The 16196-nt window shown below is 48.1% G+C and overlaps 1 protein-coding gene across 1 annotated transcript; it reads right to left on the bottom strand.

Annotated features, from left to right (window-relative positions):
• Positions 1-93: 93 nt before the first annotated feature.
• Positions 94-4094, bottom strand: SMPD1 (sphingomyelin phosphodiesterase 1). Its single transcript, XM_084802214.1, has 6 exons — positions 3625-4094; positions 2488-3260; positions 1793-1964; positions 1479-1555; positions 974-1119; positions 94-840 (listed from the first exon to the last, which is right to left on the bottom strand). The coding sequence occupies exons 1-6, from the start codon at positions 3928-3930 to the stop codon at positions 431-433; spliced, it is 1884 nt and encodes a 627-aa protein (XP_084658340.1). The 5' UTR covers positions 3931-4094; the 3' UTR covers positions 94-430.
• Positions 4095-16196: the final 12102 nt, after the last annotated feature.

The following is a 16196-nucleotide window of genomic DNA, read 5'->3' as shown; positions in this document are numbered from 1 at the left end:
TCTTCCTGAGCCCATGTCAACTCCTCAGTCAGGATCTTGCTACCAAGTGCCCTTTGCCCTACCTGTTTGAGAAGATACCGGGGCAGCAGAATCTGGAGTCCAAGTCTCTTTATTTTAACAGCCTGGTAGAATCAAGAGGCAGTAAAGGGTTCACAGGTGCATAGCCCAGGCTGGGAAAAGAGCTCCTCCTCCCTGGGTACCCAGGGCACTGAGACCTCAGCTCTGTGGCCTGGAGAAGACACCAGCCCCAGAGGTAATCCAGATTCTGGGCATAGTTAAGGGCAGCCAAACCCTCCCCAAGTCTAGCCAAACAAGCTCTCCCTGAGAAGGCTTGCTCCCTGGGCCTGACAGGGCTCCTCCCCGCAGCAGTACTCAAGAATGTGTTCCTTTCCTGACACATAAACTTTCCCCGACTCTGGGGCCTGGAACACTAGCACAACAGGGGCCGTGACCACGACCTATGGGCATCTGGGAGGCTCCCATTGGGCATCAAGTGTCTGCACAGTGCAGGGCTGTCTGCTCGGGCCGAGAGCTGGGCACACAGAGTGGCCAGACGGCAGGGTGTGCCGCAAGGCTCTGAGGGTGGGTGGCCCTTGTGGTAGAGAAACCAAAAGGTCTGGAAGAGTTGCTCGTCATCCCGCATGCGGTAGACCAGGTCATGCCAGGAGGTGGGCAACACATCTGGAAGGCCGTAGGTTTCTCGAGCCCGGTAGAGGAGCTTCCAGCTGGGGGTGGCTCCTGGTGCATTGGCCTGGGTCAAGTTCAGGATGTAGGTCTCATGGTCTAGGACCACGTGAGAACTTCCGGGGTAATTGCCGTCTATTTGGTAGACTCGGTAACCTGTAAGAAAGGAGGGCTGAGCGGTAAGAAAGGAACAAAGGCAAAGTCCTCTAATGAGGAGCTGCCTTGGCTTCCATCCCTCTCAGTCACACCGTCCTCAGGAGAGGGAAATGCTCCTTTCTGCCTCACTCACCGGGATTAAGGTTGATAAAGGTTGTAGCACTGGGCCCCAGGAAGGCTACACTTAGCGGCCGGCTCAGGGTCTCCTCATCATAGAAGATCTCAAACTCATCCACATGAGTATGGCCAAAGAACTGACCAGCCAGAGTGTTTTCATACCTGCTCAGAGACACAATATAGTCAGAAGACTGTAGGGGGGCAGAAGTGAGAGTAGGTAGACCTGGGGAGTTAGGGTGGTCCTTCTCCGACCTGCTAAGTAGCACCTCCGACATGTGATGCTCAAGAAAACTGCTTTCTTTTCTTTTTTTTTCTATTTTTATTTTCTTCTTTATGTTTTTGTTTTTCAGATACAGGATTTCTCTATGTTAACACCCCTGGCTGTCCTGGAACTCAACTTGTAGACCAAACTGGCCTTGAACTCAAGAATGTTGGGTTTAAAGGCCTGTGCCACCGCTGCCTGGCTCTTGAGAGGATTTCAACCCTTCCGTCTCCTCACCCAAGCCCTCTGTCCCCTTTACCTGGCTATAATTTTGTAATAATTCCAGCTCCAGCTCTTGAGGCAGTGCCCTGGAGGAATGTGGCCAATTATGTGCACCTGAAGGGAGAATTACGGGCAGTTAGAAAATTGAGGAATCCAAGGCGGCTTTGCCTGGTATGGTGGCAGGTCGATTACATAAGTGACATTAGAGGGCGAGCACAGACTCCAGGGAACACTGGAGTTCCAGGAAGTGAAGTGACATTCCCCTCTTCATAGGTCTCAGCCCCACCGCAGGCGGCTTCTCCAAGCATCCAACAGCACCTAGTTCACCAGGTTCAGAACCCCAGCCCTTACTTTGTCTCCTCGAGTCTCAGCAGCCTGAAGCTCCTCCACCAGCCACTGGAGCTGTCCACCAGGGTCTGTGGAGTTGATCAAGAGCCAAAAGTTCTCACGGGAACAAAAATTCATATTGAGAGAGATGAGGCGGAGGCCAGGGCGTGGAGTGAGGGCATAGAAGCCCCCGATTCTGAAACAAAAGCAAGCGGGAGGTGTCAATACTCGATAATCCTAGTCCTGCATGCCTGGTCCTGTACCGGGCAGAGGCGCGCATGACGTCACTTCCCACCTTCAGGAGCTCCTGTCCTAGCTGAAGACCAAACGGCAGTAATTATAGGGCTCCTCTGACAGTAACGAAGGCACAGAGGGCTGAGGGCTCCAGGAATTCAGGGCAGAGACTCAAGCAAATGAGAGAACAAAGGCCCTTCTCAGGGGGAGATGTTATAGGCCTTGTCAAGCTGAGAAACATGGGAAATATTAAAAAGGGGCGGGGAATTTATTTTTAAGAACAGAGCTATCCTAAGCTGGGGTGTGGTGATACTGTACTGCCAGTTTTGAAAAGAGGGTAGCTGGGGCTAAGAGAAGGTGCCGTCAGGTCAGAGAGGGCAGTAGAGAGTGCTAAGGACTCTCGCTAGGACAGTCTACCCAGTTTCCTCCTTTCTCCCTCGTCCATCTCTTATCTCCCTGCCTGGGTTTCCAAGGACAGTAAATACCTGAGAGTGTGAAGGGCGTCAGCTGGTAACCAAGGCTCCCATGCCTTGGCCATGGCTTCATAAAGCCACCGTGAAGATTGGTTCCCCTTTATGAAGGGGGGAGGGAAGCTATTGACAGGAGTGCTCTCATGGTTGCCCACAGCTGGGTACACTGGCACAGGCCCCAAGAACTTCCTCACGAGGTCTGTGATGGTGGTCAGGGCCCTCAGCTGGTCTTGGCGAGACTGCTGCCAGACGTCGTGGGCCGGGATGTCGCCTGTCCAGTACACCATCTCAAAAGGTCCGGCAGGGCTCAGCCCTTTCAGCAGGCTCTCTAGTGTTCGCAGGGGCAGGTCACATTTGCTGTACTCGCCCCAGTACCCAGCACCTGCCTGGGAGTTGGATGGCCACCCCGAGTCCTTGCGGCAGCAGAGGGGATCTGCACAGTTAGGGTCTGTGCCCTCCAGGTAGTCGTGATCCCAATGTAGGTCAGTAAGGAAGAGGACCCGACTGACGGGGGCACCTGGGGCTGGTGGGCTTGGTGGCTTTGGGGGTGGCTTCGGCACTGATGGCAAAGAGATGTTCCAAGTCGAAAAGATGTCCCAGTGCCCACAAGAGGAGCCCAGAAGCAAACCACAAACTTCAGAGGGGCTCAGAATTGAACGCGTCCACACATCCACCATATCGTCCTCAAAGAGATGGACAGCTGACTGGCACACATTCAGGGGTGCTATGTTCAGCATCTTGCACATCTTGATGGCCACGGAGCCTACCCGGGCCACGTTGGGTTCCTTCTGTGGTGGATGGAATCAATGATGAGAGGTCAGAGACAGAAGAACAAGCGAACCCAGGCCACCACTCTGCAGGCTTCTATGTCTAAATCAGGGCTTGGATTAACTTAGTGTACATACTGCCCAGTGCCTCAGGTAGCACCAGGCCCTTACCTACCTACTCTTTAGCTCAGGGTCTGGTATCATTTCAAGCCCATAATTTGCCAGGTGGCTTTATTCTCCCTACTCTAGGAAGGTCACAATGGGGTGGTGGTAACATGTATGCATAGAAAGCACCCTCTATCAGGAACATATGGGACCCCCGGGCATATCAGGGCCCCTCAGCCTGGCCCCCAGCATTCCACCACAGCCTTCCCAAAGTGCTCACCTTCAGCCCGTAGTTGAGAACAGTGAATAAAGCTTTGCAGGCGGGGCAGGTGAGGTTCTGCCACCCAAAGGCATTCTGGAGAGGGGACACTACGGCACTGAATTTGGCAGAATGGCCTTGGACAGGAAGAGGATAAGCTCTGGCAGGAGCCCAGAGAACCATGGAGTCCAACAGAGTCAGTACCAGTGCCAGGCCCAGCCCCATCCAAAGGAGTCCCAACCTGGGTGCCGGCAAAGACCTCGCCAGCCTCTGTTCCCAGCCGGCTCTGAGGTAGCCCTGGCCCGATGACACTCCGTGGTGGGGCATCGCCAGGCTTCGGTAGACGGCACTGGACTCCCCCGTCCTGACCCCACAGGTCGAAGTCCTGGCTGGCCCGCAGGCCCCGAGTAGCGCTAGAAACACCCGATTACCCTTGGTTGTGGTTGACTGATGGCTCAGCAGCCAGCCACAAAATAGCTCCGCCCTTTCCTGTTCCTCTTATGCTCCAGCAGCCACCAGGAGTGTTGTCAAAGCTTTGGGGGCGGAGCAAAAGGGGGCTTGTCGGCCCGCCCAGATCCCGCCTCTGCCACGCCCATCGCTGCAGGCCACCCCGGGACACTGCGAGTGGGTAGGTTCCCCCAGCAGTGACCCAGCAACGCCACCTTGAGTCACTGCTACGTGAGGCGCGACAGTCAAGGACTCCTAGGCGCCTCCTCGGTCCTCATTTTTTTGTTTTTTGCTTTTGTTTTTTTAACTTTCAGATTCCTAGAATGAAGGCTAGGCTCTGCTGGCTGTTTAACTAAGTGGATACTAAGGAGCGAGGACTGAGGTAGTGTTCCTTCCATTGAGCTGATTAACCTGCCATGGAGGTCCGTTTCCTCGGTTCCCTATGCTCTGTTATCATTAAGGTTTTGTTAATGTTACTTTAATTTTAAAGTTTGTTGTTGTTGTTGTTGTTGTTATATAATTATTAATCCTAATTTTGTATGTGTGTGCACCGCGTGTGTGGTGCCCGCTGGAGGCCAGGAGAGGCCGTAGGATCCACTGGGATTGTAGTTATAGATGATTTGAGTTGCCATGTGGATGCTGGGAATTCGACCGAGGGCCTCTAGAAGAGCAGCATTAGTAGGTGCGGAGCCCACCCTGGAGCCTGGTGGCCCTACCAGAGGTCATAGCCTTAAAATGGATTCTTCTTTCCTAGTAGCTATCCAGTGCCAGTAGCTCCTTAGCAAGGAGGGGACCTTTGTTGCCTCAACCCTCAGGCTGGAATTTTGTCTAGCCTGAAAATCCTGTGCTCGCTGTCACCACCTCTGTGAATTCATTGCATGCAACTTCCCTGTTGTGTCCAGAAAGCAGTTTCCTTGTAGTCATTCCCTGCCTCTGGTTCTTTAATTCTTTCAATCTCTCTCTCTCTTTCAATCCCTAGCCTTGTGTGTGTGGGGGGGTGGGGGGATGGGGGTGGGGGCGGCGCGTAGGATACAGACCCCAACCAGGGCAGGTCACTTTGGAATCTCTTGTACTCTGTGTTGATCAGTTGTAGATGTCTGTGTTAACTCTCACCTGGTTCAAGAAGCCTCTCTGGTGGTGGCTCATGCCTTTAATCCCAGCACTCAGGAGGCAGAGGCAGGCGGATCGCTGTGAGTTCGAGGCCAGCATGGCCTACAGAGTGAGTCCAGGACAGCCAAGGATAATGCAGAGAGACCCTGTCTTGAAAAAAACCAAAACCAACCAAACAAACAAGCAAACAAACAAACAAACAAAACAGATTCCCTGAGACTGGAGTTGCCAGGGTTTGTTAGGCACCACGTGGGTGCCTGGATTCAAACTAGGGTTCTTTGCAAAAGCAACAAATGCTCTAAGCGGCCCGGCCTGAATCTTCATATTTACACCCGATGCTAATAGACTCTGAAACCCAGGATGAATATAAAGGATATTTTAAGCTGAAGGTGTTTCAATGAGGCTGAAAGACCTTTGCGGAGCTTCTGGTGGGTGAATAAATTCAGATACTTCCAAGAAGTGAGGGCCAGCCCAAAGCACACTTCCTGGGGGACTGACTGTAAATGTAACCACAAATGGCTGCTCTGGAGAAGCTTTTTGGTTCTTGAAGAAGTCATCAAAACCACACAGTCTAGCACACCTTTTCTTTCTCCCTTTCTTTCTTTTTGTCTGCCCCACTCCTATACCCTACACCCCTCCCCTGAGACAGGGTTTCTCTGTGTAGCTCTGGCTGTCCTGGAACTCACTTTGTAGACCAGGCTGCCTTCTAACTCACAGAGATGCACCTGCCTCTGCCTCCCCAGTGTAGGAATGAAATGTGTACACCGCCTCTGGCAGCACTTCTCTTGTCTCTGTTTTGCTGGGCACCTTCTGTCTATCATCTCTTGCTATTTGGGAGGCTTGCTAAGCAGTGGTATTTCCTTAGGTCACCTTGGCTTATACAGAAGAGTCTTTATAATCTCCTGGGGCACTCTGGTTCCCGTGTATTTCTCATTTGCTGTAGTTAACCGCATGTCCTCTGAGAGCCCACGGAACAGATATTTGGTGGAGATTCTGGCTTTCCACACATCTTCTCAATGCTAACCTTGGGAAGGCCTAAAGCTGTTTCTGTCAATTAAAGCATTTCTACCTTACTTGGAGCATCATTTTAAAGTTTTTCTGCCAATCAATTGCTTTCATCTTTTTGTATTTTTTTTTTCCTCAGACTATTGATAGGGCCGAGTAAGAGCTAGCCAATTCTCTTATCCTTATAATGAACATTTCTCTTGCATTTTCCAAAAGACTTATTCACAGGCTCATGCTTGTAATCTCAGTCCAGGAAAAGGTGAAGTAAGAGGGCTGCTGTGGGTTTAAGGCCAGCGCGAGCCAGACAGTAAGTTCTAGAGCAGCCTGAACTGCAGTCTCAACAAAACAACCAAAACCCATCAGTTCACTAACCCAGAAAATACTTTTTTTTTTTTTTACTATCATGTCATTTTGTCAGGAACTATCCTGAGTTGCCCTTCACTGGTGATGATAATGTCTTTGTTAGCCGCTGGGCGGTGAGTGGCCCATCCCTGTCACTCCCCTTGTCCCTCCAACAGCTGCTTTTTCAGAGCAATCCTGGCACTGACACTTGGACATCAGACTTCTCAGGATCACAAGCCAGAGCTGAACATGCAGGTTTATTGTAGGAATCTCCTATTATTATAGAAGAAAGGAAGAAAGAAAGGAGGACTGGGCGGGGGGGGGGGGGGGGGGGGGGGGAGTCTCCACAGAGGCCAGAGCAAGTTGTAAGCAACCTTCAAGGCTGTTCTAAGCGTCGTGTGAGGATTCTGAACCTTCGTTCTCCCGTAAGGTGGCCAGTCGTAGGATGTGAGCTGCTTCTGGAAGGGAAGTGACTCTTATAGGCACTGAGGGTCAAGGTCCATAGAGCACCTCTGAGGTCTAGAGGGAAATCTGGGCTGCACACAGTGCCCACCACACCCTCCTTCTCAGGGTCTGTCTTGGGGAGAGGGTTCTATTATAAAATCTATGCCATTATGAACAAGGCTGGTTGACGATGAGAGTGGTTGAGAGTTACCTTATTCTTGAACATGTTAGGACCTTGGAAGCCTACTAGTTGTCTAAGCTACTGGACAATGAGCAGCACTTGGGGAAGTGTATAAAGATGTAAGGCTTAGCAGGCTAGAGAGATGGCTCAGTGGTTAAGAGCTCATATGGCTTATCTAGAGGCCCCTATTCCCAGCACCCACATGGCTGCTCACAACCATCCATAATTTCAGTCAATTCTATAGGATCCGATATTCTCTTCTGACCTCCTTGGACACCAGACATACATGTGGTATACATATACACATAAATATATACATACATACACACATACATGCATACACACATACATACATGGGATACACCTCAAAACACATAAAATAAAAATAAATAAGTCTTTAAAAAGAAAAGACCCAAGGTTTATATAATTTCTTCCACCACAGAGATTAGGTGTCAAGTTCTGGGGGTGGTTGCTCAGTGTAGGCTGCCTGAATGGTGCTGAACACTTTCTAGTTAAATTTGGGTAGCTTGTCTTTGTTTGTCTTATTATTTAAAAAATTTTTTTTACTTATTTGGTTTTTTGTTTGTTTGTTTGTTTGTTAAGTATATAGTATTCTGCTTGTATATGTGCCTGCATGTCAAAAGAGGACATCAGATCTCAACAACCATGTGGTTGCTGGGAATTGAACGCGGGACCTTGAAAGAACAGCCAGTGAGTGCCCTTAACCTCTGAGCCATCTCTCCAGCTCCCATTATTATTATTATTATTATTATTATTATTATTATTATTATTTATTTATTTAACGATAGGGCCCTCATGTTGCTCGGGCTGGCTTCGAATTAGCTATGTATCTTGGATAAACCTACACTTGTGATACTCATGCCTGCAGTTTCCCAGTACTAGGATTACAGGCGTATGCTGCCAGGCCTCACTTTTGTGCAGTGCTAGAATTTAACTTGGGTTTTTGTGCCTGATAGGCAAACAGTCTGCAATCTGAACTAATTTGTAACTGGGGTAATTTGGTTGAACACCTGTTTATGGAGCCAGAGTTCTCTGTGCCAGGAGACCAGTGTAAATTCTGTACAGATGACCAGTCAACTCTTCAACTGCCTATGAAACTACAAATTAAATCCAGAACTCCAAAGACAGCAAGTTAGAGTTTGGGTAGGGAAAGGTCTCCCTCCTGTGGAGTTTTTAGGGAATACTAGTGAACTAAACATGCATTTATTTATTTATTTTAAAGATTTATTTATTTATTATGTATACAATGTTCTGTCTGCATGTGTGCCTGCCTGCAAGAAGAAGTCACCAGATCTCATTATAGATGGCTACGAACCACCATGTGGTTGCTGGGAATTTAACTCAGGACCTCTGGAAGAGCAGACAGTGCTCTTAACCTCTGAGCCAAACGTGCAATTTAGAAGCAGGCAGTTCCAGCACCCTGAATGTAGACACCCACTGCATAGTGCTTTAGGTTCAGGCCTCCTGGGTTTAAATCCTGGTTCTGGCACTGACTATGTGGACCTGAACAAAGCATGCCACCTCTCCAACCTCTGAGTTCTAGGGTTATAGGTGTGTGTGTGTGACCACAGTGAACAAGGTATGCTTTAATTGATATTAAATGTCACCTGTAGGGGGCAGGGAGAAGAGAGAGAAAATACTATATGAAATTTGGATGTTAATGTCCATGAATAAAGTTTTACTGGAACACGGTACATCTTGTTCTTTGTGCATTGTTAGTGTCAGCTTTGACACTGACATGCCAGAGATGAATACTTACCGTAGCATGAGTCTCAACATCTGAAGTATTTGTGCTCTTATTCTTTATAGAAAACATTTGCTAAGCTCTGTTTTAATTTTGCCTCTGCCTCCCAAGTGGTGGGGCTAAAGTTGCGAGGCCACCATGCCCAGATAAACTTTATGCTGTATTTGATCCAGAAAGTAGTTACATTGCCTTGAAGAAAATTGGAAATCCTGTAATGGTGGGAATATAGACAAAGATACTAGGCCCGGTGTGCTGCTTCCCACATGCAGTGCATATCTGCCTTGCCAAACAAGTTTGTAATCCGGATGTCTGCCCTTACCCTGGGGGAGAGACCACAGCCATATGAGAAGGAAAAATTGGTGGTGACCAGTGGGGTCTGGAGAGAGAGGGTCAAACTGGAGTGACTGTCTTGACACCATTGGCATGGGTAGCTCCCACCTCCCCCCCCCACTCCCCCTCCCCTGCTGTCAGTCAGCATGAAAAGGCAAAGAAGCCAACCCCAGCTGGCTCCTGCCAGTACTCACATGTATTTGCAGATGATCTTCTAGGCACTGCTAGAGGAGACTCTCCATTCAGAGCTGCCTCACACAGCTGCTTTGCACGGGCTCCTCCCCTGTGTGTTGAGACATTGCTTTCTTCAGACACGATGTTCCATGTGGTCACCTCACTTGTAGTGACTCAGAGGCATGTAATGGGAGCTTGATGTTGGAAAGACTGTCTCAACCTTGAGGAATGAGCAAAGGGAAATCCAGTTAGTAAGCACAGAGATTTTTACTTTTTTTTTTTTTTTTTTTTTAACCATGTCTAGTCTTTGAAGAGGCTGAGTCCTGGAGAGCTTTTCAGCCAGCTATGAGCGTATGTGACACCTCCCACCCTGACTGCAATAGATCTCTGACCTCCTCCATGTATCCAGTCTAGCTGGATCAGCTGGGAAAGGCCTATAATTCCAGCTACTCAGGCAGGGAAATTACACACTCAAATTCAAGGGCAGCCTGAACTACTTATACCCTGTCTCATAATAAAAAGTAAAAGCAGGCCTAAGGATGTAGCTCCATGGTAGAACATTTGTCCAACATGAGAAAGACCCTAGGTCTAATGTCAGCATTACAAACAAGCCCCAAATACCCAGGTCTTCAGTTAAGGGCACTGGGTGCTTCCCTAGAAGACCCGGGTTCAATTCCCAGCACTCACATGGCAACTCACAACTGTTTGCAACTTCAACTGCAGGGGATCCATGGCAGCAGTTATGCATGTGGTGCACATATGTATGCATGCTTGCAAAATACCAATACACATAAAATAAAATAAATAAATCTCTAAAAAAAAAAAAAAAGCCAGGTAGTGATGGTGGTGGTAGTGCCTTTAATCTCAGTACTCAGGAGGCAGAGGCAGGCAGATCTCAGAGTTTGAGGTCAGCCTGATCTACAAAACAAGTTCCAGGACAGCCAAGGAGAAACTTTCTAGAAACAACAAATACACAAAAAACAGAAAAAGAACAAAGGGTAAGAAGCCTGGAAGGACCAGGAAATTTTTTAAAAAAGTGTCACACATCCCCAAAGTAGATCCAGTTATTAGGAACTACATTGCAGAGAGACTCTGACTTAAGTCTAGTAAGCCAGGAAGTGGAGAAAGCAAGGACTGGGGTTCTACTTGGTGGCCTAGGCCTCTGCCCTAATCTCAATAGCAGTGTTTTACTACCTCTGTCTCAGTCTCCTTCTGTGTGACTCTGTCCTGGTCTCTTTCCCCACACCTCATTGTGCAACTCCTGTCAGTCAGAGATGGCCTAATATGATCCCAAGACTTATTTCAGTTTAGGAAATAGTCACAGATCTCAAGATGCCATGTGACATCCCCAGACGGCATGCCTCAGAGGTTAGGCATGACTGTAAAGGTGGGAAACATGTTCCAGTGCAACACCTGGAAATAACAAAGGAGCCATTCACCTTATTGTCTCTTAAAAAGATTTATTTTTAAAGACTTGTATTTGTACATGAGTGCACGCAGGGTGAGCATGCCACAGACCGCAAGCTGCTTTCCTCAGAGCTGGTGATTGTGCAGAGCCCAGCATGTGACATGGTTGCTGGGCTCTGAACTCTAGTCCTCAAGGTTGACCAGCAAATACTCCTAGCTGATGAGCCACCTTTCCAGCCTTTACAGTGGGTAATTTGAAAGCAGGAACATAGAACGTCTCTCTTCCACTCTTTGCCTGGATAAGAAGTCAGCTGGAGATGTTTTTAAAAATGACCAAGGAGAGCCAGGTGTGGTGGTGCATAGCTTTAATTCCAGCACTTGGAGGCAGAGGCAGGTGGATCACTGTGAGTTCGAGGCCAGCCTGATCAGGACAGCCAAGATAACATAGAAAAGCCCTGTTTCGAAAAACAAACAGGCGCCCCCGCCCCCTCCCACTCCCACCCAAATGACCAAGGAGCTGGGCATGGTGGCACATGCCTCTCGGGAGGCAGAGGCAGAGTTCAAGGCCAGCCCAGTCTACAAAGAAAGATCCATGACAGCAAGGGCTATTACTCAGACAAACCCTGTCTCAACAAACAAACAAACACAACCAAGGAAAGAGGCGAGCAAAGGCTGGAAAGGTGGTTCAGCAGTTAAGAGCACTTGTTCCTGCAGAGGACCCAGGTCTGTTTCCCAGCACCCACATCACGGTTCACAACCTGTAGAAGTCACGAGTGCCAGTGCTCACAGATAAGCATTGCAGAATTCAGGAATGTTAATCACACAGGTTTGACTCCTCAGTGGAGAAAAATACATGTCTCCCACCCAGAAGACTGGGAGTGGATGTTGTTAATGACCAGGTGACCTCTTCTATCTGTGTGGCCAGATCTCACCCAAATACCCCAGAATGCTTTTTCCAGACTCTCCCTTCCTAGAGTTTTTATCCTCGGCCTTGTTTCTCAGTCAACAGAACCCATCCTTAGGGGAGATGTCGCATGTGCTTTATAGCCTGCTGGCCTCTGCACTGTCTTGGTCAGAGACCACCCCAGATCCTAGGCCTTTAAGCTAAAGAACCCATCTTTCTGGTCACATGTACTCTGTAAAAGAGTTTTGAAGTAGCCATGCCCTAAGCTTTATTGTGGACATGGAATTGGAATGATTGCCACTAGGAATCTTTTTCCAAAATTGTACTGGATTTAAATTTGTCTAAAGTAAACTGGCCTTCTGTCGGTCTCCAGAGTTTGACCCAGACCAACTAAGTTAGGCTGCACTGAGTTTCCTTCTTACCTTACTCCATGTTTCTCTACCTACCATGATGCTTACAGGGGTCCCCCAGACAACCATCAGCAACTCCTGGTCCAGGGGATCTGATGATGCCCTCTTCTTACTTCTGCAGGCATTGCAGCCGTATATGCGGGCAGCACGCACCCACACACATAAAGAAAATAAATAATCTAAAAATGATTTTTAAACAACCAAGAAAGTGGTCTAGTTCCTTATCTTATGAGTATGGCTGTCTTTAGATGAACAAATTTCCACTACTCTAGCAGAAAAGACATAAGGGAACACCAGGGACAAGAAGTTGGTGATTTAGGGGTTGGGGATTTAGCTCAGTGGTAGAGCGCTTGCCTAGCAAGCGCAAGGCCCTGGGTTCGGTCCTCAGCCCTGGAAAAAAAAAAAAAAAGAAGTTGGTGATTTGAGCAAAGTTATGGGCAGTACTCAGGCTGGCTGATTAGGGAAGAGTAGTGCTATCTGGGTGTGTAGGGCTACTGCTCCACCTCTGTGTTGGTGTTGTAGTTAGGATAAGTAGAACCAGCTGCTTTAAGGAATGACCCCACATGTGCGTGATGATGAAACACAGTTCAGCCTTAGTGTAGGCCCTTGTCGTTGTCCAAGGTGAATCTGTGTGAAAGGGATCCAGGTAGGCAGGCTTATTTCATCTTCACTTCATGCCTCATAAAATTCTTCTGCGTGTTGAAAGCCAAATATTGTGTAGGAGAGAGAGGTGGCACGTAAATGGAAGATCAAAGATCGTGCAGGCGAAGGAAGATTGCAGTGAATCGTGGAGATTTTCTTTCTCCCCTCCCTTCTCCCATCCCCTTTCCTCTTTTCTCCCCACCCCCTGTCCTTCCCCTCTCTTTTTCTTCCCTCCCCTCTCCTCCCTCTTCCCCTCCCATATCCCTTCCTCTTCTGTCCCTTCTTCCCTCTCTCTTCTCCCTTCTTCCCTTCCTTCTCTTTTCCCTTCCCTTTCTCTTCTCTCCACTCCTTTCATTTCCTCTCCTCTTTCCTTTTTTTGGTTTCTCACTTCCTTCCCTCCCTCTCTCCCCCTCTCCCTTCCCTCCCCCCTTTTCTCCTTCTTTCTTTCTTTCTTTCTTTCTTTCTTTCTTTCTTTCTTTGCACATTATAGTGTATGAGTGTGTCTGTGTGTATGGAGAGACAGAGATAGAGGCAGAGAATGGTGCACAAGCAGGGTTTTGGTCATCATGGGCCACTCTTTTTGCAACAGGATCCCTTGTTGATTGCTGCTGTGTACACTAGGCTGACTGGCCTTCTGGCTTCTCTTTCTCTGCCTCTCATCTCTGTGTAGGCTAGGATTATAGATGTTTGGGTTCTCAGGATCCAAACTCAGGCCGTCATGTTTATGTGTCAAGCAAGCACTTTCTAAAACCCACTGACCCATTTCCCTTCTTGCTGTGCCCCGCCCCCACCTGCCCCATGTCTTGTCAAAGGGAATAAGAGATACTTTTGGTGCCTCCTCACTGGGTCTGTTTATATTTACCTTGGCATTGCCTCTGTATTCTCACGGCTATGGTGTGTGGCCTGTGAAAATTCAGAGAGAGTGCTGAGTTTTGGAGTGACTTAAGTTTTAGAGTTTAAACAAGAACTCCAACTAATTTTTATTTTGATTTCTTTTTGGGATTGATGTTTAAAAATAGGTCCTGTGTTCAGAAGACAAAAGGGTGAGCTGGGACTAAAGTGGCCATGAGAGGCGTCAGGGAAGCAGCAGGTGCAGGAGGTGCATTTAGGTTGAGATGACAGAAGGGCTTATCCAACCAAGTCTGGAAACAGGGTTGTGTTCTGACAGTGACACTGACTTCAGTTGAGGTCCTTTTATTTTGAATTACATTTAAAAACAGGTAACACGTCTGACAGCAGCCTAACATCGCTGCCCTCTGAGGCTTCATTGAGCAGCTGATGGAAACAGATGCAGAGACCTACAGCCAAACAATAGGCCGAGCTCAGGGGAGTCTTGTGGGAGAGTGAGAGGAAGGATTGGGTGAGCCAGAGAGGTCAAGGACACCACAGGAATACCTACAGAGTCAACTAACCTGGGTCCATGCCACAAAGCATGCATGCGCTGGACCTAGACCCGCTACATGTATGTAGCAGGTGTGCAGTCTTGTCATCATGTGGGTCCCTTAACAATCGGAGCAGGGGCTGTCTCTGATTCTGCTGTCTGCCGTTGGACTCCTTTCCCCCTAGCTGGGCTGCCTTGTCAGGCCTCAGTGAGAGAAGATGCGCTTAGTCCTGCTGCAACTTGAGCTGCCAGGGTGGGTTGGTACCCCTTGGGGGCCTCCCCTTCTCTGAGAAGGAGAGGGGGAATGGGAGGAGAGGAGGGAGGGGCCTGGGATCAGGCTGTAAAGTGATTAAACAAACAAATAGGCCAACACATTTATATGAATCTAAATTCAACAGATTCAAAAGCAGAAAATGAAGCTATGCTCCCTGTTCTCAGCCACCGAGCTCCTCTCACCTAAGACAAGCCTTGCGGGTGACTTCTCTCTTCATCTTCACATACTCAGGAACTCTTTGCCTTCAGAAGCAAGAACCTGGCCATTCCTGCTTCCTAACTTGCATGTCACAGCGGAGTGTACCTTTGCTTGTGTGACTGGATTCACGCTGACACCTGAGAGTTGTAGTTTATCCTCTCTGTGACTGAACCTGGCCACCTTTTTTTTTTTTTTTTAATTTATAGCCATCTGTTTAGCTTTTATTTGGCTTCTTCCCTTTAGCCAATTTTGTTTTAATTGTTGGTTTTTTTAAAAATATTTATTTTTTTATTTTAATGTATATGGGTATTTTTGCCTGCGTGTATTTTGTGAACCACATGTATTCCTCGGTGCCCACAGAAGCAAGAAGAAGGTTTCAGATCCCCTGAGACTAAACTTACAGACAGTTGTCAACTTCCATGCTGGGAATTGAACCTGGGTCCACTGGAAGAGCAGGCAGTGCTCTTCACTGCTGAGCCATCTCTTCAGCCTGATTGTTGGTGTTATAAATTTCCAGGAACTTCTTTTCTTATAGAGAGATTAACCTCTGATACTGCTAACAGTTTCCATGTTTTGCTGGGCAGCACATAGGATGCAGAAGCATGAGGGTTAGGAGTTCAAAGTCATCCTCAGCCACCCAGCAAGTTTAATTAAGGCCAGCCTGAGCCATTGGAGACCTTGTCTCAATAGAAAACAAAATAAACTTTTCAGTAACTTTTTTCTAGTTGGGAGCTATTGGGATGCAGATTTAATTAATCAGGGTTTCTCTGTGTATAGACCAGGCTGGCCTGGAATGCACAGAGATCCATCTGCCTCTGCCTCCCCGAGTGCTGGGATTCCAGATGTGCACCTCTGTGCCTGGCTCAGATACAATTCTAGGTGTTGAGAATGTGTAAATAAGTAGTGCGGGTTGGTGACAAGTGCTACGAAGGAAAAACCAAGTGTGGCTGGGGCGAGGCAGAGCTTGGTGCATATTCAGTTCAATATTGAAAAGTTCAAGTAAGTAGATTAGGAGAAGCCTCAGAGGTGGGGGTGGGGGGGTGGGGGTGGGGAAGTCCTGGCAGAGGGAACAGTAAGTGAAAAGACCTTGGGAGGAGGAGCTCACATCTGGATAGAGTGTACAAGATGCGGAGGGAGATGAAACTGATGAACGAACAGAGGGGAGACTAGCGTAGGCTACTGCTAGGAACCATTTTAAAGCAGTTGGTTCTTAACCTTCCCAATGCTGTGACGTTTTAATACAATTCCTCGTGCTGTGGTGACTGTCCCCCCCCCCCCGCCCCACACAACCATGAAACTATTTCTGTTGCTACTTCATAATCATAATTTGGCTACCATTATTAATCATAATGTAAATATCTGATATGCAACACCTGTAAAAGGGTCCGGCATATGACACCCCCCCCAAAAGGGTCTCAGGTCCACAGGTTGAGAAGCACTGATTTAAAGGTTGCTTTAAAGGAGAGGTAACCCTAACTACCCTACAACCTTGGCTACCAAACGCATACTCTAAACTGTATTCCCATCTGTATGACTTTTTTTTTTTTTTTTTGCTGGGGTGAGGGTAGGGTGGGGGGGG

Source organism: Acomys minous, assembly GCF_964271855.1.
Source record: "Acomys minous genome assembly, chromosome: 2".
NCBI classification, from domain to species: Eukaryota; Metazoa; Chordata; class Mammalia; order Rodentia; family Muridae; genus Acomys; species Acomys minous.
This window is presented reverse-complemented; position numbering and strand designations above follow the sequence as displayed.